Here is a 27,486-nt window from a genome sequence, read left to right on the forward strand (position 1 = left end):
TACTTGGATTATGCAAAATCGTTTACAAATTAGAGATGTGTGGCAAACTGTATCAAAGTCTACAGGCTTGGAAAAATCCATATGTAAATGGATAGAAAACTGGCTAAAAGATCATATACAGAGAGTAGTGGTTAATGATTCATACTCTGAATGGTCTAGGGTTGTTAATGGTGTACCCCAAGGTTCAGTATTGGGACCCTTATTTTTTAATATTTTTATAAATGATATAGGGTCTGGGATTAAAAATATAATTTCAGTCTTTGCAGATGACACCAAGCTGTGCAGTGGAATAACATCCTTACAGGATGTCTCCAACTTACAAACCAACCACAATGCACTGTTTAATTGGGCAACTATGTGGCAAATGAGGTTTAATGTTGATAAATGTAAGGTTATGCTCCTGAGGGCTAAGAATATGCATGCATCATACATACTAGGGAAAGCACAACTGGGGGAATCAATGGTGGAGGAGGATTTGGGAGTTCTGGTAGATCACAAGCTTAATAATGGAATGCAATGACAAGCTGAGGTTTCTAACGCGAGCAAAATCCTCTCTTGTATTAAAAGAGGTATAGACTCCAGAGAGAGAGAGATATCATATTGCCCCTGTACAAATCATTTATAAGACCTCATCTGGAATATGCAGTTCAGTTTTGGGCACCAATTCATAAAAAGAACATTGGGGAACTGGAAAAAGTATAGAAAAGGGCAACCAAACTGATACGAGGCATGGAGATGCTCAGCTTTGAGGAAAGATTAGAGGAACTGAATTTATTCTCTCTTGAGAAAAAGGGATTAAGGGGGGATATAATCAACATGTATAAATACATCAGTGGTTCATATAGTGAACTCGGTGTAGAGCTATTCACCCTGAGGTCATCACAGAGGACAAGGGGGCACTCTTTACGTCTGGAGGAAAATAAATTTAATCTCCAAACATGGAAAGGTTTCTTCACAGTGAAAGCTATAAAAATCTGGAATAGATTCCCTCAAGAGTTGGTTCTAGCAAGCTCAGTGGATTGCTTTAAAAAAAGCATGGAGGCCTTTCATTTCACCCATAAATTTAGTGTCTCCTGTTACACTCAAGAGAAAATATATAAAATTCTTTCTAGATGGTATAAAGATCTGGTTGCTCTCCACCGTATTTTTCCTCAGATCTCGAAAATGTGTTGGCGGTGTAACCGCTCTAGGGGTACATACCTTCATATATGGTGGGACTGTTGCAAAATCCAACCGTTTTGGGCGAACATTTTTAACGTTTACAACATACATGGGGAGTCACTTTTTCCTGCTCCTGAGGTTGCTTTGGTATTTCTTTTACCGGGGTCAATATGTCAACAAAAAAAGAACTTGCTTTGTTTTTTTTATGTCTGCTGGTCGACAATTGATACCCTCCTTGTGGAGATCCTCTGACACACCATCTCTTATACATTGGGTACACATTGTGAATGACACTATGCGAATGGAAGAACTTTTAGCTCAGGACTCGGAGACCTCGGAACAGTTTTTTGCTCTTTGGAAGATATGGCTGGTCTATTCTTCTTCTGCTGCGTTTACTAGTCATATCTGTGAAATGAATTGAGAGACAGTTTTTCTTTGCCCTTTACTATACTTCAATAGCAACATTTGCTGGCATCATTCCCTGAGATCCTTCGGCTACCCCAGTAGTCGCTTCCTCTTCTCTCTATATGCCTATTTCTGTTGTTTCTCTTTTTTTTTTCCTTTCCCACTTATTTCTTATTTATCTCTCTTTTTCTCTGCTTTTATGTGATACGATCAATGGATCGAGATTTCAGCAGGTACCCGACGTAAATCGGCCCTTTAATGGCCATAATGTGGGCGTGGTAGCTAGACGTATATTTATCCCTACTCTGAAGCATGGCTAAGATATCTGTAATTGACTTATCTACCATTATGTACAGAAACTGGTTTTGTGATAGTACATTTATATGGCTATATGCTTGTTACGTTTTATTGATATTTGTCATCTCAGGGCCTGGCTCTTTGGTCTTTTTGACACATATGTACCACAGGTTTTACTGTAAACCATACTTATCCTATGCTTCTCTCTGTATATTCTAAAGAAAACTAATAATAAAAATATATTCAACATTAACAAAGGCCTGGATTCTTTCTTGGATACACAGAATATAACTGGATACTAACATTTATAGGTAAAGTTGATCCAGGGAATAACCGATTGCCTCTCAGGGGATCAGGAAGGAATTTTTTCCCCTGCAGGAGAAAATTGGATCATGCTTTGTTGTTTTTTTTTGCCTTCCTCTGGATCAACTGTGGGTGTAGGATTATAACTTTTTTTTTTACGGTTGAACTGGATGGACTTTTGACTTTTTTCAGCCAGACTATGTAACTATGTAATTAGATCAGTATTGAAAAATAACCTAACCCTGCGGGAGGGGTAAGTATCAGGGTCTGGATAAAATTTGCCATAAACAACTATACCAGGGTCAGCTACTAAACCTAATCCAGGAACAACAGGCAAAAGATCATGGCTGGGATGAATTTCACCAACAGAAATATGAAGGGCAACTATACCCAGTAACATAAGTTAGTGTCAGAAATTAAATGTACCATTCATAAGGTTATTAAGGTTAGAAAATGACCCTAACCAAAAGAGTAGGCAAGTATCTAAGCCCAAGATGGAATTCATCAGATCAAGAATTATAGTAATTGCATAAGATAGCAATATATCCAAGTCTGCAACTCGAAATGTCATGCAGTCAGGGGGCACAAAAAATTTATATTAGTATTAATATACAGGATTTATAATCCAACCAACAGTTCATTCAGCACTTTACAAAATGAAGGTAGACAGTACACTTACAGTATAATTCAAAAAAAGAGGAATCAGAGGACCCTGCTTATTAGAGCTTACAATGTAAAATGGAGGGTCAAGTGATACAAAAGCCAATAACTGTGGGGGGATGAGCTGATGGAGAAAATAAAAGTTTAGTTGTTAGGTGGAGGCAAAATAGACTTTGCTGAAGAGATGGGTTTTCAGAAATCGCCTAAAGGTGGCTAAAGTAGAAGATAGTCAGAGAGAGTCAAGTAAGGAGTTCCAGAGGCTGGGAGAAGCTTTGAAGTAGTCCTGGGGATGAGCATTGGAGAAGGTGATGAGGGAGCTAGAGAGCAGGAGGTCTTGGGAGGAACAGAGGCGCCAATTTGTTTGGTATTTTGAGACTAGGGATGTAGCTGGGGGCAGAATGGTGGACGGCTTTGTATTTTGTTAATATTTTGAATTTTATTTGTTGGGTGATTGGAAGGCAATGTAGGGATTGGCAGAGGTGATTATCAGACACTTAACAGTTGGTAAGATGGTGGAGTCTGGCAGCAGTATTCATGATGGACGGAAGGGGGGATAGCCTATGTAATCCAATGAGTTGCAATAGTCGAGGTGAGAGAAGACCAGGAAGTGAATTAGAAGCTTTGTGGTGTCATTGTTTAGGAAGGGGCATATTTTGGAAATGTTGCAGAGGTTGAGGCAGCAAGATTTGGACAGTGATTGGATGAGGCCAAAAGCAAAGTTCAGAGTTCAGGATTACATCTAGCTCCCTGGCTTGCAGGATAGACTGATAGTTGTGCCATCAATCTCGACAGATAAGTTAGGGGATGGGGCACATCCAAACTGATTTCTAGTAAATTAAAAGCAGTAAAGGAAAGACACCCTATATAAGTTTATATAAGTTCCAGTCGGACAATACATAATACAAAAAAAAAAAGTGTCAGTCTGCATGCATTTTTACATCAGTGTCAGAAAATGCACCCTGGTCTTAATTCCTGTTTGAATGAGACTCTTTCTAGATGTCCCACAAGAGTTGCTGTTTGGCAGTGTATGGGGAACACTGGTGAGAAAGAAACAAACAGTAAATGCACCATCTCATCCATTCCATAAAACACAACTTCTTGAAAGGAAATTGCCTGAAAAGTGCACCTTAAATCGCTGAAAGGCTGTAGTGATGGACAATTCTTTGTTATTTTATGCACAGATTGGAACTTGGCATACTTTCTCTTTTGCTGTCTTATCACCTCTTATCTCCTTTGATGATGAATGACTTTATTTTACATTACAGGGAGGGGGCCCAAAGAGGCTGGTAAGATAAAACAGAGTACAGAACAGCAGAAACACTGAAGGACCAGGCAGAACACTTTCACTCAGAATAAAACCATACAAGGATAAATGGAGGACATTTTCTAAGCCTCTCTGGTGGGATAAACATAAAATTACCTTATTATTGTCATCCAATATGACAAAGAGAACAATGGTAGCAGCGGGCTACAAATGTTTGTTTTTGCTACTTTGAACGCTTGCTGTCCATTTATTGTTGCGTATATATCACAAGTGAATTTAGAGATAAAAAACCGATTTGCTGAACTCTAATATGCAGTCAAATCATTAGGTGGCATTAAAGGTTTGACCAATTTACTGCTGTTGGTCAATCTAGGCATATTTACTTGGATAAGTGGATCATGAACAATTACTGGGCAAACCTGTTGGCTCATTGCCGGTATTTATTTATTATTTATTACAGGTACTTCTACAACGCCATAAATTTACACAGGGCTTTACATATATATTGTACATTTACATCAGTCCCTAACCCTCAAGGAGCTTACAATCTAAGGTCCCTCACTCACATTCATACATATACATATTAGGGCCAATTTAGACAGGAGCCAATCAACCTACCAGCATGTCTTTGGAGTGTCAGAGGAAAAACTGCAGTACCCAGAGAAAACCTATGCAGGCACAGGGAGAACAAGCAAATTTCAAGCAGTTAGTGCCATGCTTGGGATTCAAACCTATGACCATAGTGCTGCTTAGCCAGTAAAGCAGATATATTCTAAACAGGGACAGTCACAGAGATCTGACTTAATAGGCAGTAGCAATGTGTTCTCTACATACAAGTCAAAAATATAATAACCTCCTGAAATATACATCGATTCACCTTGTAAACTGTGGCCATAGAGTCATAATGGCATCAGGACAAGGTTAATGTGACCACTAACAGATTATCCAACAATCATTCTGTCATTATGTGCACTGATATCACCAGATGTAGTTTTTTGCATAAATCTTCAGAAGATTCCAGAGGCCATAGAGAAAGAAGGGACATTTATATATGTCAATATAATTGTAGGTTTACAGTTAGGCACAGTAGGCCTCTGTCTATAGATGGCAGAGGTACGAGGTGACTTTTCCCTGTAGAGTTAACAACCACACATTTTTATTCAATGTTAGTAGAAATCATCTCATTTAAACATTTTCACAATATTATAAACTGGATTAGGAGTAAAACAAGAAAAAGGTGACCCTGGCAGATGTGTGTTACTTTGGGTGCTAAATGTTGTATGCCTGGTAGCTCCTGTGTTGGAATTCTGGCTTCGGTCATTACCCATTCTTCAAGTGTGACCTCCATCCACAGATATTTAACACTTTAACCAAAAAAATTATCCCCTGTATGTTCCTGGCATGTCTGAGATGAGAAAGCTACATGAATAAGTGACAAAACAACCAATATTACAGAACTTGTTCAGTTGAATGTGACTTATTACCATCTATGTCATAACCTGGAGAATGAGACCCATTACATACCACCTTATTAGAAAGATTTTTGCTGGGGTTTGCATCCTTTTTGCATTTAATAAATTTGTATCAGGCAAAAATGAACATATACATACAGCAATTGCCAAAAATATTGGCACCCCTGAATTTCAGTCAGATAATGCTCCACTTGGTTTAGGCATTCTCATGTTTATTTCTTATTTCTTTTGTTTGTATTGGTTTGACACAAAAAAAGTGGAGAAACAAAAAGCCAAATCTGACACATTCCATGAAAAACCCCAAAAAGGGACTGGACAAAATTATTGGCACCCTCAATTTAATATTTGGTAGCGCACTGCTTGAAAAAAAATAACTGCCATCAATCACTTTCAGTAACCATCAATGGAGTTTCTGACACACCTCTACTGGAATTGTAGACTACTCTTCTTTCGCCAACCGCTCCAGGTCTCTCAGATTGGAAGGGTTCCTTTTCCCAACTGCTGTTCTGAGATCTCTCCACAGGTGCTCTATGGGATTGAGATCTGGACTCATTGCTGGCCAGTTCAGTACTCTGCAGCTCTTTTTCTGAAACCATTTCTGGGTGCTTTTTTATGTGTGCTTTGGGTCATTGTCCTGCTGTAAGACCCATGACCTCTGACGGAGACCCAACTTTCTGACACTGGGCCTACATTGCACCCCATAATTCTTTAGTAGTCTTCAGATTTCATAATGCCATGCACACAGTCAAGACATCTAGTGCCTGATGCAGCAAAGCAACCCCAAAACATCAGTGAACCTCCACTATGTTTGACTGCGGGGACTGTATTCTTTCTTCAAAGGCCTCATTGCTTTTACTAAAAACAGTAGAATGATGGGCTTTACCAAAAAGATGTAATTTTGTTTCATCTGTCCACAGCACCTTCTCCCAAATGGATTTTGGCTTCCAAAGGCAAGTTTTGACAAACTCCAATCTGGCTTTTTTAGGTTTCTGTGTCAGCAGTGGGGTCCTCCTGGGTCTCCTACCATAGCATCCCTTTTCATTCAGATAGTGACATTTAGTGTGAGCCGACATAGTTGTACCCTGTGCCTGAAGGTCAGCTTGAATTTGTCTGGAAGGTCTTTAAGGTTCTTTAGCCACCATTCGAACAATCCTTTGTTGCAATCTTTGATCAATTTTAATTTTTGTGGTCCATGGAGATTATCTACAGTGTCACGTGCTGTAAACTTCTTGAAAATGTTGCACGCAGTGGATACAAGAACATTAAGATCTCTGGAGATGGACTTGTAACTTTGAGATTGTCCATGCTTTTCCACAAATTTTGTTCTCCAATCAGACAATTTTTTGCTGCTCTCTCTCTTTTCCATGTTCCATGTGGCACACAGAGACACACAACAGAAAGGTTGAGCAACTTTTTCACCATTTTAACTGGTTGCAGGTGTGATTTCTATATTGTCAGCACCTGTTAATTGATGCAGGTGAGTATATTTATAAATTACAGGGGCATCACAACCTTGGAATGCAATAACGTATAACAATTATTTTGTCCAATCCATTTTTGGAGTTTTGTGTGGAATGTATCAGATTTTTGTTTCTCTACTTTTTGTCATACCAATACAAACAAAAGAAATACATATGACAATGCCTAAACATTTGTAATTGCAACAATTTTCTGGGCGAAGGGGTGCATTATGTGACAGAAACGCAGGGGTGCCAATATTTTTGGCCATGACGTTACATCCATCAGAAGGACTGATTATGGTAATATAATGCACATCATATCATATACTGCACAGTTTTCATCAAGATCTCAGTCTCAAAGATAACAACCTTGCATATCTATCTAAATGTACTCAAAAGATCGATAAAGTCTGACATTACAATGCACCTAAATACATATAGTATAAGTCAGTCTCACATAAAGGCTCTGGTGTAGACCAGATAGCCACAATAAAGGTAAACAAAAGTTTAGAGCAAGAGAAAGGAGAGGATAGCAGGATAACAGGAGAAAAAGGGTAGACCTAGGACCCTCAAATTACCTAAAGTGTCGCCTGACAGGAGGTTATCAGAATGTTCTCATATTTAGCCCACGGTTCCCACATTTGCTGAAATTGCCTTAACTTATCATTAATGGTACCTGCAATTTGCTCATGGACCATAATCCTGGAAATCTTGTATTTCACTTGTTACATAATAACTGAGGGTTTTTTACATGCTCCCGTAATTGATATTTTTGCAGCCAATAGGACGAAAAAGAGCAGCTGTTGAGAACTGCGGGAAATCCAAGGTAGGCTAGGTAGGAGTTAATTTAAGAATACTCTTTGAGGCCGCTGTAGGTTACAGATGCCCGTTAGTCGGCATATAAACCCTTTTAAAAAAAAAAACCTAATCTTCGCACAATCCCACCATATATGATGCATAGTAACCCTCATTAAGCATCCTCTAAAACAAATCAGGATATATGTTCGGAGACATTACGGGAAGGCAAGAGGAAACTAAATACCACCTAGTTAGAACCTTGAGAATGGTTTCTATTGAAACAGGACTGTAAGAGTATGTAGACGTTTTCTTCTTCACTAACCTGAGAGCAACTACCATGGCACAATGGTACCTGTACTCTTCTGGCAAGTCCAAATCACACATGACTAGGCTGTTTTTTACAGAAGGAGACATAGCCATCTTCCACCTCTTGGGTTATGGCTTCTCTGAGGGTTATCATATTTAGCATCTCTAAAATGGAAATTCCATGCTGCACAATATTATAAGTTACCAGAATTCCACCTGTAAGTGTTTGAAGATGTTAAAGTGGAGCTCCACCTAAAAGGGGAAGTTCCGCATTAAGGACTGCTCCCCTGCTCCCCATTAAGGATTGGCACCTTTGGGGGGCAGGGAGGGGAGCGGGTACCCGATTTGACAGGTACCTGCTCCCATTTCCGGTCCGATCGCCTAGGCGATCGGAAACGGAAGGTGTCCTTCCTCCCTTCCTGTAGTCTTTTGGGACATGTGACAGGTCCCAGAAGACTACAGGACCATTCAGGAGGTGCAGCGCTACTCGTGCATGCACAGTGGGTACCCGGCTGTGAAGCCGCAAGCTATCACAGCCGGGTGCCCACACTGAAGATGCAGGCCTCCTGGAATCCAGGACGGCTGGTGAAACGGGCTGCGGGGGACACACCACGGGATCGAGGGACAGGTAAGTGGCTGTTTTTAAAAGTCAGCAGCTACAGTTTTTGTAGCTGCTGACTTTAATGTTTTGACAGGTGAGTGGAACTCTGCTTTAATATCTTTATAAAACTGCATTTTAGGAAGTTGCCACTACATGGTCAAACACAGTGAAATCCCATCGGCCACTCCTCAGACATTCATTTATGTCCACAACCGCCTTTAAAGGACCAGAAGAGAGGGGCTGCAGCCGCAGTCTGGAGCTCTCCTTTTACCATCAAAGAAGGAACATCAGCAAAGACTTATGAGAGCCACTGATCCATCTTGTTCATTGATTGTACTTTGCCAAACCCGCTATTTTTCTATAACTGTTTTTATTAACCACTTGACCTCCGGAAGAGTTACCCTTCCTCCTGACTAGGTCATTTTTTGCGATACGGCACTACGTTGCTTTAACTAACAATTGCGCAGAGATTTAGGTAATTTTTTCCCCACCAATACAGCTTTTTTTTGGTGGTATTTGATCATCACTGTGTTTATTTTTTGTGCTATAAACAAAAAAAGACTGACAATTTTGAAAAAAAAATGTTTTCCGTTTTCTACTATAAAACATACCCAATAAATTAAAAAAAAAATACAATTTCTTCATAAATTTAGGCCAATATGTATTTGGCCAAATATTTGTGGTAAAAAAAATCCCAATAAGCGTATATTGCATTGATTGGTTTGGCAAAAGTTATAACATCTACAAACTATGGGATATCTACTGGACTTTTTTATACCAATAATGGTGGTGATCAGCAACTTATAGCGGGATTGAGATATTGCAGCAGACCTTTTTACACTGACACTTTGTGGGAACCAGTGACACTAATACAGTGATCGGTGCTAAAAATATGCACTGACACTTTACGAATGACACTGGCTGGGAAAATGTTAAACATCTAGGGCAATCAAAGGGTTAACTGTGTGCCTAGCAATGTGTTTTCTCTGTACAGTGTGCTGCTTTTACTAAGGGAAGGGATGGATCTTATTCCCTGCTTTGCAGGAATGCAAGATCCATCATTTTCCCCGTCAGAACAGAGCTCTGCTTTGTTTACATAGGCAGAGCTCTGTTTTGCGTCTTTGCCCTATGATCTGCAGGCGCCGGCGGATATCCACTGCCCAGCACCCGCAGATCAGTTTATGTGAACAATCACAGCCAAAGCGGCCTGCCGGCGGCACGCATGTGCACCCCCTAGGCGGAGGTGCAGAATTGTGATTTTGCACAGGTTGGCCGCCCTGTAGCAGTATATCTGCTATAGGGCGGTCTTGAAGTGGTTACAAAATACTTCAAAAATCATTACTATTGTTTCTAATGCAGAACGTAAAGAATCCCTGTATATGGTAAATATTTGCATATACCAGTCTGTGGTAACAACGTGTGTCACAGATGTTTATTTTAAGTCATAATTGTTACCAATTTTATGATAAAAAATATCTGGTGGCAACTGGCAGACTGTCCACACCCTCATTCACTCTCTCTTTGGGTCCTGGATCGCCTTTAATCCTCAAACGTTCCTTTTAGGACTTGGCCCCCACCCGAACGCTCTCTAAAAACTTAAAAAAAAACTACCAGCCCATGTGCTGACAGCAGCAAGGAGTTTAGTGGCTTGTAAGTGGGAAAAAGAGGGGAGCCTCCCTGATCAAGCTACATGGGAGGATCCAGAGATGTAGAGAGGATGGAATACCTTACAGCTTCCCTGAACAATTCCCTGGACAAATACAACAGAGTCTGGGAACTATGGGATCTCTTGGAGACTCCACTCACTTGATTTATCCCCTCATATCTAGAGCAGAACTTGATAGGGTGCACGAGGTGGGGTTCAGCCTCAGGGTGCATCAGGGGCTTAAGGGTTGAACGTTCTCTTCCTTCTCTTTTTTACTTGTCCTTCTCTGCTTCCCTTTATTTTTACTACTGATACAGGGCCTGATTCTGTGGAGTGGAGTATCTGTTGCTAGCCAATTGCTGTACCCGTGTGGAAACTGGTGATATATTGCTACCAGAGACTAGACTAGCAGATCCCTTTGGCTATCGGTTGCACTTTGACATTTTGATACGTCTTATGCTTGAGTGATTTTGCTGTTATGCCATCTATTGGTGCCATATTTTTTTACTGCCATTTACTCAAGCTGCACAATTATGTATCTTCTCGTATAAAAATTGATAAACACTCAGTCTTCAAAAAAAAATCTGGTGGCAGTGACTGACTTGGGGTTTAGGGGGTTAACAATACCCAGCAACAGTCATGCTCAGTCAGCTGGCACTTAGACTGTTGCCCAGCGAGCTGGAAAATCTTTGTGCACAATAAGGCTCAGAGTGTCACTGTCGCGTATCAGTGACAGTGAGTTTGACCAGCCATTTGTCACAAGTTGGCGAAGGTGGCCAGGGTCTGACGTCTTGTCTGCCACTTTCCCCTCTTCTCAGAGAGGCAATAACTAATCTAATGTAATCCATGCAAAATGTTGGCATTTGAAGGTATTTGATAAAGACTTTAAGTCTGAAATAGGACAAAATACCCTGTTGTGTATTGGTACTATGAACAGGTTTGAATACAATCCTTTTACCTGTCTTGGGGGAGTACTGACATAACTGCTCCCTGAGACAAGAGATGGTTCAAAGCAATCTGCAAATCTGACTGATTGGAGAATGAAAGCAGTGAGCAGGCAGAGTTTTGATATTTACTTTGTATCACTGTGAAACCACAGATAAAACCCACAAGTCTAGGAAGGTTGTTACCCTGAGAAAAGTAAACTAACATACCCTCTCACACCTCTTAGACATGAGGGTGCCCCGTCATATTAGAAGAGGGTTTTGGGGATGACTTAGTGGGTTTTGTGGGCCATGTCTTACACCAAAAGGAAGGGCTGTACTTAGATTTTGAAGCTGAAGTCTGGGTAGAACAATGAGGTGCTCTACTGTAAGTTTTGAAGAGGTAAAGGCTCCTGAGGAGGGGAGTTTTTGAATTTCCTGCTGTAGGAGAACTTTCCCTCCTGTGACATTTTTGAGGAATTTGTCAAGTGCCTCAACAAAGAGACATCCTCCTTCAAAAGGCATGTGGGTGAGGCTTCAGCTGGCAAGGCTTTGAGCCACAACATTCTGTGTATGTGAACAGAGTTTTGAGTTATTCTGGGAATTTGTGTCAGACAGAAATTGCAACAATAGTTGGCTGCATAGCTGGACCTGATTGTATAAAAAGAGCATTTAAGAGTGTCTCAAATTTCCTATCTGCAGAGTTACTGAATGAAGGATCGCCTCCAATTTGTTTAAGACTGAGACCACAGGATCTAAAGTACTCCTTTGCCACTGGATAGACCTCAATAGTGATTTTCAGGAGCAGTGAAAATCTTTTATGGACTGTCATAAGTTGCCCAGTCTATTTGTTCATGAACAGGGAATGTATTTTAAGATTTAGCAGGTCTCCTTCTTCCCAAAGGGATATGATGAGATTGAGGAGATTCAAGTGCGACAATATCTATGCTTTTGCACACAACAAAAGTGAGCATGTCCACCTTGGCAAGCATATGGCGTGAAACTGCTACTTCATGTATATTGAGGGCGAGAAATCTTTCACAGCCTACTCTAATATCACCTCTGGGTCCTCTTCATTTCCTTCTATGGTCACCTCTTCTAGGCTGAGAATATCAGTATTCAACTCCAGTACAGACAATGAAGCTGGGGACAAAGATGGCTGTATTAAAGCCATTGGTTGTCTGAGGAATTGTGACATAGTTGCACAAAAATCTGCCTTAGTCAGGTAGGCTGCTTGTTGCGTGCCTGAAAGAGAACTAGTCATAATCAGAGGCTAGTGTTAAAATCAGGTCCTGCTTCAATGCAAGGGAAGCATCATCACTCTGAGGTTGAGTGCTGTGATAGTGTTTGACAGAACGAATGTTTGCTTGAGTTTACGCAGCGTAACCCTGTCTTACCTGTCCACAATGCTGGTCCCTGTCATGGTGGGCATACCCTTGAAGAAGTCTTCAGGGTCTGGGTTCTTTAGGGCTAGACCATGGCCCTGGACATGTATAGCACCCTCTGGCTAACTACACACATTACACAAAGTGCTGAGAGTGAGCGCCCATGCAGGATTCAGTGTCCAAAGCAAGATTACAGACCATCCCCACGGTGTGGGTTCTGGGTATGACTTCCAACATTTTACTGAGGTTGCACAGATCCAAATGCACTGCGTCTGTTAAATTAGAAGACAGTAAAGAGTTGATCGACAAATTTTAACCTAATTACGTTATTTTATATTTCAAAGTGATTTACCATTCGGAGAAGAGGTCCATCACCTTAGAACACTAGCAAAAAACTGAGGACTCATGGACTGTGGTGGGGTTATAGGGGAGGTGCTCAGAGAGGATGTCTCAAGAAACTTGCTAGAGCCCAATCACCTGAACGTGTGAGCCTATAAACCTGGGTCTATGAAAACTGATGCATCTGAGTTATGTTATATACATATAGATGAACATGCTGCTGATCTCAATAGACTGTTCATATTATGTGATGATGAAGTATACACTATCCAATATAGTGGATGCAGTTACCTCTTAGAATACAGACTGACTTTTCATGTTCTGTGGTGACAATCAAAAGCTAACTTGAACCTCTGCTTACGTCTTACATAAGTCTTAGGCCATCAAACTATCTGGTTTCTCTAAGGCCCGATTCGCACCATACGTGCAAAAAAACTGATAGAAACGGACGTGCAGATTTCTCTTGCAGAGACATGAGTTTACCTCAGTTTTCACGCACACTTCAATGAGTATTTTTTAATACATGTTGCAGATTCCTGGGCAAAAAAAAGATCTGCACGGGATACTACTGTTGTGGTGTGAACAGGGCACATACAGAACAATTGATGTTGTTGTGCCCTTGCAAAACGTGTGCAGAAAAACTGACATCTCTGCACACTGGTGTGAACGAGGTCTAACGCCCAGCTCGCTCCCTGTCAACACTGTATTGTCCAAATGCTGCACTAGAATATAACTGTCACTATTTTATCAGACAAGAGGAACCCCAACAAAAATTACAGTCTCCACTGTGGTATACAATTTCAAAACCGCCATTTCCATATGTCATTAGGCCAGGAGGCCTCATGCAAGTGTGGTGGTGATATTTTAGGTACTCTTAGCTCAAATATTAGTTTTACCAGCTGCAAGCAGAAGGTTGATATTGAAAGATTCTTACAGTCACGTTGTGTCAGGATGAAATAGGAGAAACAATGAAGATTATATTATGAAGATGCAATCTTCATACTACATTGGTTGCTCTTTGTCTATGAACTTCAGTCAAAATTGGCAATAAATTATCTGTGTAAATGCTAATGCTGTGCAGGAATTATGTTGGCTCTCCTACGCCATGGCAATCTCTTTAAACCTGCAGTAAACAGGCTGGTTTCTAGCACTGGAAAAAACAGACAGCTCTCAGAGGACCATCAAGGTCAGAGCTATCGCCAGAGGCCTGCAAGGAATTTGCTATTTAATGGCTTAATTTGAATTCCATTAAAAGAAGGGAACACATTATTATTTTAAAAATATAGCTTTTCCCTGCCCATGAACACTAGGAAGAGGGAAGAAATATATTATATTATAATAAGATATTATCAATGAAGAAGATGGGAAAGGGAACACAAAATCAACAGCCTCCATCCAACATGGAAAAAAGTGACTACAGATGCCAACATATCCAGCCTAACCCAAACTACAATACTCAGTTTTTCTAGATCTAATTCAGCACATAACATACATATTCTGTTACATTGCCAAAGTCATAAAATCAGGTTTACAGAAAAAAAAAACAACGGTCAGAGATACTGTTCTGGATAATAGTCACAACATCAGGCACCGTCAAACACCCAAAGATAAGCCCATGACTTATGTATGCATCCCAGTCAAGCAAACATTTTGAAAATTGTAACCCTCATATAAACCAAAGAAAGAAATTAGTGTATAAACTATACAAAATGTCCTCAGAGTGTGTCTTACCATCTAATTATGGATCGGTAAAGTATCCCATTCACTCCAGCCCTCCCTCACGAATATGTTTCATATACTTGCTTCCTCATCCAGATTTGCTGTGAAACTAAACCTTTGAATTTTTTTGGACAACCACAGGCTTCATATGTCATCCTATAGAGTGGAAGGTCAGCGTTGACCAACCTCTTCCACATTACCAAAGTCAAAGACTCATCATAAATCTACCTCCTAGCAATGAGCTTGTGAACAGTCATTCTCGTTCCTACAGCCCCCAACAGATTTTTTGTTTTTCTATAAATATATTTAACCTTTTTTCTTCAGTCTTTATCAATCTAGTAAGCCATTCTTCCTTAACTCATATTGACATGTGAGTGCCATTTAGTCCAAAAGGTATGTATACCCAGGCTGCTTGGCAAACCACTCCAAGGGTGCGTTTCCTTTTAAGCCTAACCTCACAAGAAGTGGGCTGAAGCTTGTTTGTTTTTCAAACTGGAAGAGTCCTTCCATTGCTGAACAAAGGAAGAAGTGGGGGACATCACTGGAATGTGGAAAGGGTGCCTAGTGCTTGGCCACAATTTGTCATTAAAACAGGAGGGACTGTTAATTTAGAGCTCAAACCCACAGGGCAATTGGTGGTCTACAGAAGATGGCAAGGAAGGAAGATATTCTTCAGTTAAGCTCACAGAAAGTGATGAGGATACTGCACTTCTGGAAAGATCAACACGTATTTTCTGTATTTTTTATGTTCATAGGGTGAGAAAAAGGAAAACCAATGCAGCCACCACAACAGAGGACTGTAAGATGAAATATGTTGTATTTTTCTTCTTGGGTATAGTAATGCTCTAAGGATACATCAGGGGTCCATTAGATTCCTAATGTCACCCCTGCACACTGTTGAAGTCAGTTGACCACAGACATGGGTGTAAAAATTGGGGATCAACATCTCTGAACCTGGAAAAGCTGACGTCTTCTGGGATACTTCACAGAGAAAACAGCAAACATCCATGGGTTGGAGGACACTTGTCACTTTTTGGAGCATGTCAAAATGAGGTCAAGTGGCTGTACATTTTTTTTATAACAGCCAGAACTTTCTTTACATGTGGGCACTGAAATAGGACTTATGTCGGTGGCAATGGAATGGTTAAGGAAGCAACAGGGATGCCTCCAGGTTAGCCTGCTCTCAATTATGCACCGATTTTACATATGTCTCCCTTGGAACAATTTAAGGCTAGGTTCACATCTATGCAGTTTGCGTTTGATCTGTTTCTGCAGTGTGTTTTGTGGTGCGTTTTTGCACATGTGTTTTTGATGCATTTTGCTTTTTTAAAAAAACATTTTTCTTGTTGCTAGGCAGATTTAAAACACAAAACGCATCAAAAATGCACTACATGCTTTTTTGCAGCGTTTTCATTGAAGTCTATAGAACCAAAAATGCTACTTTTTGCGTTAAAAAAAGTTCCTGACCCTTTCCAAAAAACACACCGGGTGAAAATGCGGAGATGTGAACCTGTACCATAGGAAATCATGTTAAATGGACTGTAGTGCATTCCTGCAAAATGCTGTGGAAAACGCTTAGGTGTAAACCTAGGGTAATTATTTTTTTGTGCTGTTCAATTAGGACATATGCTGGGTAATTGTTGTATTACTTTTGTTAAAGTAAACTGTGAGTGGCTGCCGTTGTTTCATGATGGAAATGAATTCACTGTTTTTTTCCACCTCCATCCATGCAGTCCCATCTAGCCACACACAGAATTCTAGGATACGCATATCCCGTGGAGAGACCTGTCTGTTTTCTATACACTGCGCCATGGACAGGCAGCTTCTCTATGCTAAGCTGTCATATTCTCAACACAGCCTGTCAGTTTTGCACCGAAATCCGACAAACAGAGGGCTGACATCAAAGTTTCTCTGATGCTTCTCAACTTGCCGTCAGGAGGCAGTGCTGCATTCAGCATGCAGTCCATACAGCTGCTATGTGACTCCTATGTGCTGAATTACAAGCACCCTGCCCCATGTGACTTCAGATGCCACCATAGGCAGGATGATGCGTGGTCTATAGATGCACAACTACCCATATAGCCATATAAAGTGTATGTAAAGCCAGAACTTTTTCTTTTTTAGTTTTGAATAGAATATCCAAAAGAAAAAAAATAAATTTTTTTGCCATTTGTCTCTTCTGAGCAGATTTACCCTTGGTCTCCACAGCAGAAAGTAATGGAAAATCAACATTTTTAAAGGCACAACTTTACCCAGAACACTTTGATAACAAATAGTGCTCTTTAACAAAAAACAAAACAAAACATACATTCATCATTAATAATTATGTTACCAAAATGAGTGTGTGCTGTAAATTGCCTCCAGCATATTTCCTGTTTCTTTTTGCAGCAGGAGGTCACCATTTTGTTGGAGTCCAGAGCAGCCTCTTCCTTATTGGAAGCTCTCCTCCTCTCTTTGTTCTCAAAAACTATATGTCATTTTCTGTAACATATGTACATTTACAGCCTTGATTATATGTCATTATGTTGGTTCAAATAGAGGCTGACAGAAGCTTTAAGCCAGCCATACATGGACCGAAATTCCTGCTGAACCGGCCAAATGTTTATCCAGGTATGAGCAGTCTGGTTGTACAAAAACGTCAATCTAGCAATCCAACGGTGTACTACCAGCCTGCTGGAAAATTTTATCTTGATCAGTGCCACTGGCTATAGCCCGCAGTGCTGATCAGTGTATTCTGATGGTGGGGAAGTCTCCCTTCCTGTCAGAATACTATAGCATAGTGGAAGGGATTCCCCCATCCACATCAAATGTGTGGATGGGGGAATCAAGTAATTTTCTTTCATTCAACCTGCTGGCTGGAAAAAAAAAAAAAAAAAAAGAATCGTGTATGGCCAGCCTTACAGTGCTGAATTTCAGAGGCTGCTAATGAGGGAGAAATGAGAAAGAATCAGGGAATCAGGGAAATAAGGTGAGGTCCGATTCTTGTTATTAAAATTTAAAAAATCTATGCAGGCAATCTATGCGGAATCGGTAGGATGTACCGGTCAGAATAAGGTACCCGCTCCCACGAAAAAAAAAAAAATGTTTTAAAAGTAAAAGGGGGAGGGGTAGCAGGCAGAAAAGTGGAACGTCCCCTTTTGGGTGAAGCCAAGGTTCACACTGATGCAGTGCAGGATTCGCAGCGATTCCTGTAATTTTTCCCGCACTGCATCACAATCACACTCAGTTCATGCAAACGGCTGCAGGTGTCAATGTTAACGACACCCCAAAACCGGTTCACAAAATGCAGTGCAATTGGCTGAATCAGATCGCATGCATGTGAGCACCCATGCAATCCAATTCCAGAGCGAAAAAAAAGGTGCACACACCTTTTTCATGGTGGCGCGAAGTGTAAATTGAGCCATACAAAATGAATGGGCTCAAACTGCACTGCAAAGAATTGCATGGGATTTAAACAGGAATGCAGTGCGATTCTTGTTCGAATCACATTTAGTTCCCTGCACTGCATCAGAGTGAACCTACACTAACTCTTTTGTGCCTCCCTAGCAGCAGAGTTTGTCTTGTCACCTCTCATGCTTTTCTTTTCTACCTCCCTAATCTGAATTCCTTCAGCACAGTCTGTGTCACTTGTGTTGCTTTCTTTCCCCTTAAGCAGCAGTAAATCTTAAAACTGTCAGCTGATTGGCCTCTAGTGGCTCTGATTCTAAGCACAATGCTGAGAATAGAGAGCAACTGAGCAAGTACAGAGCAGGGTGACACAGTGCATTACTGGATTTTAAAAAGAATAGGCACTTGTGTTTAATGTTTTTTTACATGATCTATCAAGATCTAATTTTAAGACAGCCTGAGTTCACAGAAGAGCTGCGGGGAACCCGCATGCGATTTTGACAGGAATCGCATTCCTGTTCAGATTGCATGCTATTCTTTGTGGTGCAGTTTGTGTCCATACATTTTGTATTGATGCAAATTACACCGCAAAGTATCGGTAATCAGTATTGGCAAGTACTTGATCAAAAGTATCGGTACTTGTACTCGCTGATGGAAAAAAAAAAAAAAAGAAAAAAAAAAAAAAAAAAAGAAGGGCATTGGTACATCCCTAAAAAAAAAAATAACAAAAACAAATGCAGCCATCACATCTAATGATTGTTAAGCTGCAAAATAATACATTTTTGGTTTTGGGTTTAATACCGCTTTATGTCTGCCTTTACTGCCTGATTTCTTTTATACAGTGCTACTACTGGGTACGAATTGATCACCTTCAGTGATTTCCTGCGATATTGTTTGTTCATACACTCAACCTGGTGTGCTAGAGGGGCTGAGGCATTGTGGAAAAGGTCGGGGCAAAGAACAGAGGACCCATCCTACAGAGGCTTCAACAGAGGTAGAGCTACACTCCAGTGGCTGTCCCTTAGACTCCAATCTGTGGAAGCTTCTTCCACAAGCAGGCAGGAGTAATCAACCACCAAACCTAAAAAGAGAACTGACCAGACCTAGGAAAAAAATCACTACGCCACTGAGTGTAGCAGAGCCAAAAACTAAATTTAACCTAAATAGGGCAGGACAATACAGTACATGGATAAGTGTACTAAATATGGATTAGAGACGTGACTGAACCCCTGTTTAAATACCTGCCCTGACCTGATTAAGTGGATATACCACAAAATGTGTTGACAAGGGTTCTTTGTAATTAGCATGGTGATACGCAATGATGTCACTAAGGTCTAATGCTGTATTTAATGTGATGCATATACAGTGTGTATCCAATTTCTTATAAAATGTACAATAAGGATTTTTAATCTTTGTACAAAAAAAAAAAAAAATTTAAAAAAGCGATCTAACTCTTACTCCTGTGGTCTCTAATGTCGAAAAATTCCATGTTATCTTTCATGAATACAGTCAGAGACTTGCAACATGTTAAAAGAGACTACTAAAGATCACAGCCCCTTTACAAGTCAGTCCTTCCACATTTGTGTTTTCTACAGTCCTTTACCATCACTATAATGATATTTCTCTCGGCAAGATCAATTATAGAAATTCAGAAAAAAAATACACAAAAAAAAAGGAGAAAATGGGACAGAGAAGAAAGTGAAAAAAATAAAGTCAAGCTCTTTAACTAGCAGAAACATGTCTAATGATGATTTTTCCATCACTCGCTCTGACTCTGCACTACAGATCAGCCTGGGCATCCTTCAAAATCACCTCTATCCAAACTTGAAATCTGCGCTATTTTATAGTCCAATTAGCTCTGGCCGGGTCATTCACTGCTCCAAAGCACATGTACAACAAAGGGGAAGGATGCTGGTGATGGCAGTGCCTTTATAGGGACACCTATGCATATTTAGTCAATGTCAATGACTAAATGTGGTCATGTGTCTATAGAAGGGCATTGTGTCATCAGCCTCTCACCTGTGATTTGAGATGAATGAGCTGATCCGCATCTGATTGGACTACAAAAGAGCATAACTTTCAAGTTCCGATAGAAGTAAGTTCAAGAAGATCCCCAAACTCCTCTCTACTTGGCACCTTCTTAGGGAAAACAATGACTACTGGTTGCTGGGCTCTGAAGATCACCTATTAACTACCACTGGTTAGGCACCAGGACACTGAATGACTTGTTCAAGTCCAAACATAATAACCAAGTGTAAACCTCAGCCACTATCAAGAATACAACTCATAAAAAGCATCCATCTTCCAGGCCTGCATGGTAACATTAGGTTTCTTAGAAGAATTTAGAACTCTCACCCTTATCCTTCTCATGGCTGCCACAATTTCCACCCGGCTGTTGGGTCTCGGCACATCCAGGCTGCCAATATACTGGAAAGAGATACAGATGGTTAGGTTGTTGATCTACAATGAAATGATGGTAAAAATCTTGCCATGAGAACTGCCAGACAGTATGTATTTTTTCTTGTATTTGGAAAGATCTAAAAACTGAATATGCCTACAAATTACAATTTTTTTGTACGATCTCCTTTAAACTGAGTTCCTGAGACTCCGGTAGTGACAGCGGAAAGAGTGGCTGAGTTAAGTGACGCAGTAAAGTGGTGCAGAGATGGATAAGTTACGCAGAGTATTAAATGGCCATGAAGATGAAGAGCGCGGGCTAACAACTGTGAAATGGCTGATCCTTTATTGTACTGCTCTGGAGAGGGTTCCTGCTGTGCTGGTATCCACCAGTTAGTGGGATTTATCCATCGCTGTACCTGATACCTTCTGACGTGGGTCCTGGTTGGTGTGATATTGTGTGAGAAAAGCTTTTTGGCCCTGTAGGGTCACTACATGGAGGTGAGGGGACATTTTCACCTAGTTTCGGATCTCCTCCTTTTTGTGTGTATTTACCATTAAACACCTGCACCATTTAGAACTACAGAACACCGTCACCATGTACGGTGCATTGGATTTTATATATTTAGCTGGACTATATGGTTTTTATGTGATTTATTATTTGTTGGATCATTTACAGTTGCAAGAAAAAGTATGTGAACCCCTTGGGATTACATGGCGTTTTGCATGAATTGGGCATAAAATGTGCTCTGAATGTCATCTAAGTCACAACAATAGAAGAACACAGTCTGCTGAACATAATACTACACAAACATTAGATGTTGCCATGGTTTAATTGCACATAACATGTAAACATTCACAGTGCAGGGAGGAAAAAGTATGTGAGGCCCTAGTTTAATGACTTCTCCCAGAGCTAATTGGAGCCAGGAGTGAGCCAACCTTGACTCCAATCAGTGTGATGATATCGGATGTGTTGCTGACAGCTGTCCTGCCCTTAAAAAACACACACCTGTTTTGGGTTTACTGGTTTCAAGAAGCACTGTCTGATGTGAACCATGCCTCGCAGAAAAGAGCTCTCAGAACACCTACGATCAAGAATTGTTGACTTGCATGAAGCTGGAAAGGGTTACAAAAGTATCTCCAAAAGCCTTGATGTTCATGTGTCCACGGTAAGACAGACTGTCTACAAATGGAGAAAGTTTAGCCCTGTTGCTACTCTCCCTAGGCGTGGTCGTCCTGTAAAAATGACTGCAAGAGCACAGCACAGAATGCTGCATGAGGTAAAGAAGAATCCCAGAGTGTCAGCTAAAGACCTACAGAAATCTCTGGCACATGCTAACATTTTTGTTGACACATCTACAATAAGGAAAACATTAAACAAGAATGGAGTACATGGGAGGACACCACGGAGGAAGCCATTGCTGTCCAAAAAGAATATTGCAGCACGTTTGAAGTTTGCAAAAGAGCACCTGGATGTTCCACAGTACTACTGGCAAAATACACTGTGGACAGATGAAACCAAGATTGAGTTGTTTGGGAAGAACACACAACACTATGTGTGGAGAAAAAAAGGCACAGCACACCAACATCAAAACCTCATCCCCACTGTAAAACATGGCGGAGGGAGCATCATGGTTTGGGGCTGCTTTGCTGCCTCAGGGCCTGGACGGATTGTTGTCATTGATGGGAAAATGAATTCCAGAGTTTATCAAGACATTTTGCAGGAAAACGTACGACCATCTGTCCGCCAACTGAAGCTCCGCAGAGGATGGGTGATGCAACAGGACAATGACCCAAAGCATACAAGTAATTCAACAAAACAATGGCTGCAACAGCACAGAATATGCCTTCTGGAGTGGCCCAGTCAGAGTCCTGACCTCAACCCGATTGAAATGCTGTGGCATGACCTTAAGAGAGCGATTCACACCAGACATCCCAAGAATATTGCTACACTGAAACAGTTTTGAGAAGAGGAGTGGTCCAAAATGACTCCAGATCATTGTGCAGGTCTGATCTGCAACTACAGGAAACGTTTGGTTGAGGTTATTGCTGCCAAAGGAGGGTCAACCAGTTATTAAATCCAAAGGTTCACATACTTTTTCCTCCCTGCACTGTGAATGTTTACATGTTATGTGCAATTAAACCATGGCAACATCTAATGTTTGTGTGGTATTATGTTCAGCAGACTGTGTTCTTCTACTGTTGTGACTTAGATGACGTTCAGAGCACATTTTATGCCCAATTCATGCAAAACTCCACGTAATCCCAAGGGGTTCACATACTTTTTCTTGCAACTGTATATATTTTGGGGGCTATTTCTAGTCCCTATAGTCAATGTCACTTATCAAAATATTTATTCACAAATCCTGGTTTAGAGGGTCACTGATTTTGGTTTTTCACTTCAATCCATTTTCACTATTTTCACTTAATATCCGTATGTTTTTTGTTTAGATTATCTTACTTAGCAACTTTTCTAGTTGCGTCACATAAGTCTTGTGGCTTATTTTCACATTACATCAAACACTGTCTTTTTGGGATCCTTTTTAATGGATCATATCACTTTTCGTGTTGGTTCAAATAGATATTAAGTAGTTTTAATTTTCATCCACAGTCACCTATTTATTGTCAAGGGTGTACCTAGGTTACGTCCTTTATGTTGGGTGCTTTTCACTTTTACTGTCCAAATTTTTGGATGTTTTTGTCTATTTTATTCCATATGGAGGTCTGGTGATAATTTATGATTTGGTTTATATTACCACTGTCAAGCAGATCGGATGAGAGTCAGATGTAAGCAAACAGGTCCGTTTACATCTGTCCGCCCCATAGAGAACAGAGGGCTGTGTCTGTGTCCACACTGTACAACACGGAACAAGCACAGATCTGTCATCCATCCGTCACAGATCTGTCATCCATCCATCCGCCTGCTTAGCGGGGATCAGCAGACAGATCACCCGCTGACAGAGTCTGCTCGTGTGAAAGGGGCCTTAGATTATAACGTGTATGGCCAACTTTGTATTCTCTAAAGTGAACATGATGGTACAAACTCTTCCCTTGCCCCCATTTTCCACCACTTTGCTTTCCCTTTGACTTCTTAATCCCTCTTTCCAGCTTCCTCTTCTCTTTCCTCTCACTCTTACATCATTATTTCCCTTCCTATGATAGTTATTCATATATAGTATACACGACAACCTCTTCATTTATCCCTTATGTATGCTAGGTTTTGTTGTAATGTCAACAACATCTCCATTTTACAATGCTTTGCCCCTTCTAGAAACCAAAAACAATATCATATTTTGTATGTCTTGAATAATCTGGGACAACTTTCTTTTCTCTTTATAAAATACTGAAAATAAAGATTATACATTAAACAGGAGGTACAGACTACAGAAAGAACCAGACAATCTTGACCCTGTACAAAGTAAAGCTGGCCATACATTGTTTTTTTTTTTGTTCATCCAGCAGGCACAATTAAAGTGGATGGAAGAATCCCCCAGTTGAACTTTGAATTTTGGCAGCGGCACCTGCTAGAAAATTTTCCAACATGTTCCTTCAACATATGTCAATGAAAAAAAATCCATGGAACACTACATCAGCTGTGTGGGCACATACAGCTCATCATCCACAGAGGTAAGTACCTTTTTTTCTAAAAAGGTGTACTTACACTTTAGGCCTTGTTGACACCATGGTGCAGAGACGCGAGTTTTTCTGCGTGCGTTTTGCAAGACCACAAAACAAAACAAAAAAAAAAAAAAAAAACACAAAACAAAAAACAAATTGTTCTCTATGTGCCCTGTTCACACCACAACATTAGTATCGGATTTTTTTCTGCACAGGAATCTGCAGTGTGTATAAAACTTACTGAAACATGCATGAAAACGGATGTAAACTCATGTCTCTGCAAGTGAAATCTGCAATCACTTTTTCTGCGCGTATGGTGTGAACGATACCTTAAAATGTTACTAAACCCACAACAGTAAAATCAGTCTGTATATGCAGTAAAGCATGCTGGTTATACTCACTGTGGAACCTAAGGGGTTAATCCTCTACATTGTGTAAAAACACTGTTTGATCCTGACTTCTCTAATCCTCCCCTTCTTCCAGTGCACCCTTATCGCCTGATAGGACATATCGTGTGTTCACACTGCACATGCCCAGTTTGGTGTGTATTGCTAGAGAGGTTTTTTTTTTCCTTGGGAGAGTGCATACGATCAACAGAGCCAATCAGCACTGCCCAGACAGAGGTCAGGGGTTCTGCATCCTCCTAGAGAAAACTCCTCCTATAACCTTTAACCAGTGCTCTGCTGGACACTGATAGAAGTCACAAGACTGCTCTAACTGCTGATGACAAAAAGGTACTTTTATATTTACTAAAATAATTGCATTTCCATGTTGTGTGTACTGTGGGAGACCAGATATAGTGAATGCAGGGTCCTGGGTTTAGTAACACTTTAATTAAATGGCAAAAACAACAGAGCATTGCAATGTAGGTGGGGACAAGATCTATTAAAAGCAATAAGGGGAAATTCTAACGACTGGAACAGCCAGACTCTGGAGCAGCTGTACATGGCAACCAGTCAGCTTCTGTCTATCATTTACAAAGCTTAAAGTGAACAAGAGGACAGAAACTGGTTACTGCAAATGACAAGGGGCACGCTTTTCATATGGAGAAAAGGAATAGGTTTAAAGTCCGTATTCGGAAAGGCTCCTTCACAGCAGAAGCTATGAAAATGTGGAACAGACTTCCACGAGTTAGTTGTAGCCAGCTCCATACATTTTTTTTTTTTAACCACTTGCCTACCAGGCACTTATACCCCCTTATTTACCAGGCCAATTTTCAGCGCTGCCGCACTTTGACAATTGCGCGGTCATGCAACATTGTACCCATATGAAATTTTGATCATTTTTTTCTCACAAATAGAGCTTTCTTTTGGTGGTATTTAATCACCACTGGGCACTTTACTTTTTGCGCTATAAATAAAAAAAAGTGCAAAAATTTGAAAAAAAAAAAAAAAGTTTCTTTGTTTCTATTATAAAACTTTTCAAACAGGTAATTTTTCTCCTTCACTGATGTGCGTTGATGAGGCAGCACTGATGGGCACTGACAGGCAGCACTAAAAGGCAGTACTAATGAGGTGGCACGGATAGGCGGCACTGATAGGCAGCACTAATGAGGTGTCACGGATAGGTGTCACTAATATGCAGCACTGATAGGCGGCACTGATAGGTGACACTGATGATGGGTACTGATAGACGGCACTGACTGGCATCACTGCTGGGCACTGACTGGCACAACCGCTGGGCACTGACTGGCAGCACTGCTGGGCTGCACTGGTGGGTGGCACTGGTGGGTGGGCACAGGTGGGTGGCACTGGTGGGCACAGGTGGGTGGCACTACTGGGCACAGGTGGGTGGCACTACTGGGTACAGGTGGGTGACACTGCAGAGTGGCACAGGTGGGTGCGCTGCTGGGCACAGGTGGGTGCGCTGCTGGGCACAGGTGGGCGGAGCTAGTGGGCGCACTGCTGGGCACAGGTGGGCGGAACTTGTGGGTGGCACTGCTGGGCACCGATCATCAGAGCACTGATCATCAGTGCCCTGATGATCGTGCCGATCCTCGCTCTGACAACTGCCGGTTCTCGGCTGTACTTTCCTCACGATCAGACAGCGTGAGGAAAGTGCAGCAGAGAACCAGCACTTGCATTTCCCTGTGATCAGCGTGTCATTGGACACCGCTGATCACGTGGTAAAAGGCCGCTGTGATTGGCCTTTTACCACATCACGTGATCAGCTGTGTCCGTAGGACACAGCGATCACGGAGATCGCCGGGTGCGCGCCCCAGGAGAGCGCGTTCTGGGAGGAAGTCATATGACGTCCACCCAGAACTGGCCGGCCGCAGTGCAGCCATCATTCGGCTATCTGCGGTCGGCAACTAGTTAAACAAAAGATGGATGGGTTTCTAAATGCACAGACAAAAACTATTATTCATAAGTAATAAAACTGTAGATTCTTGATCCAAGGAACATCCAATTGGCTTGGGAAGGAATTTATTTCCCTGTTGCAGCAAATTGGACCATACTTTATAAGGGTTTTTTGCTCACTTCTTGATTAACTGTGCGTTTCGGGTTTTGTAGATGCAGGATTTCAGTGTATTTATTCATTTTTCAATTGGAAGGACTTGATGAACTTGTGTCTTTTTTTTTCTAAGCGAGTATGATAAATACTACAGCGCCAGAAAGTATTCCCCCTTCCTAACCAGGCCATTTTTTGCTATTCAGCACTGCACTATTTCAACTGGTAATTGCGTGGTCATGCAACACTGTATCCAAACAAAACTTCTTTGCTCTTTTTTGGTGGTAATTGATCAGCACTGTTTTTTTTTTATTCTATTGTGACATAAACGAAAACATTTTTTTTTAAAAAAAAACAATATTTTCTACTTTTGGTTATAAAAAAATATCCAATAAACTCAAAGTTAGTCATTAAATTAGATCAAAGTGTATTCTGCTACATGTCTTTGGTAAAAAAAAATAAAAAAAATTCCAATACGTGTATACTAACTGGTTTGTCTGAAATTTATAGCGTCTACAAACTATGGTATATCTTTTGGAATTTATGCAGCTTTTACTTTTTGACTGCCTTGCACATTTCTTGAGCTGCTAAAATGACAGCACAGTACAAAATCCCCCTAAATGACCCCTTTTTGGAAAGTAGACACGCTAAGGAATTTGCTGAGAGACATGGAAGATTTTATTTTTTGCCACAAATTTTTGGATAATTAGTTTTTTTTATTTTCTTTACTCAAACTTGGCACTTAAACTGTATATTGCACACCCATGCCAAGGGTATATGTGGAATAACTACCCAAAAACACATTCTGCTACTTGTCCCAAGTATAGGGATTTCACATGTGAGAAACTTTTTGGCAGCCTAGCCACATACAGGCTTCCAAAATCCAATGACCACC

The 27,486-nt window shown here is 40.8% G+C and overlaps 1 protein-coding gene across 2 annotated transcripts in view; it reads right to left on the reverse strand.

Moving 5' to 3' along the window:
• Positions 1–27,486, reverse strand: part of LOC149456307 (carboxyl-terminal PDZ ligand of neuronal nitric oxide synthase protein-like) — a 176,492-nt gene that overhangs the window by 129,209 nt on the left and 19,797 nt on the right. Inside the window, exon 2 of one of the 2 annotated variants that reach the window (XM_089685236.1) lies at positions 20,481–20,552. The exons of the other annotated variant lie outside the window; for it this stretch is intronic. Coding sequence (XP_089541362.1) covers positions 20,481–20,552 — 72 coding nt within the window. The remainder of the gene's footprint in view (positions 1–20,480; positions 20,553–27,486) is intronic. 2 annotated transcript variants of the gene reach the window in all.

Source organism: Staurois parvus, unplaced genomic scaffold (assembly GCF_062004578.1).
Source record: "Staurois parvus isolate SC_StPar_1 unplaced genomic scaffold, SC_StPar_1.0 ptg000365l, whole genome shotgun sequence".
Lineage (NCBI taxonomy): Eukaryota > Metazoa > Chordata > Amphibia > Anura > Ranidae > Staurois > Staurois parvus.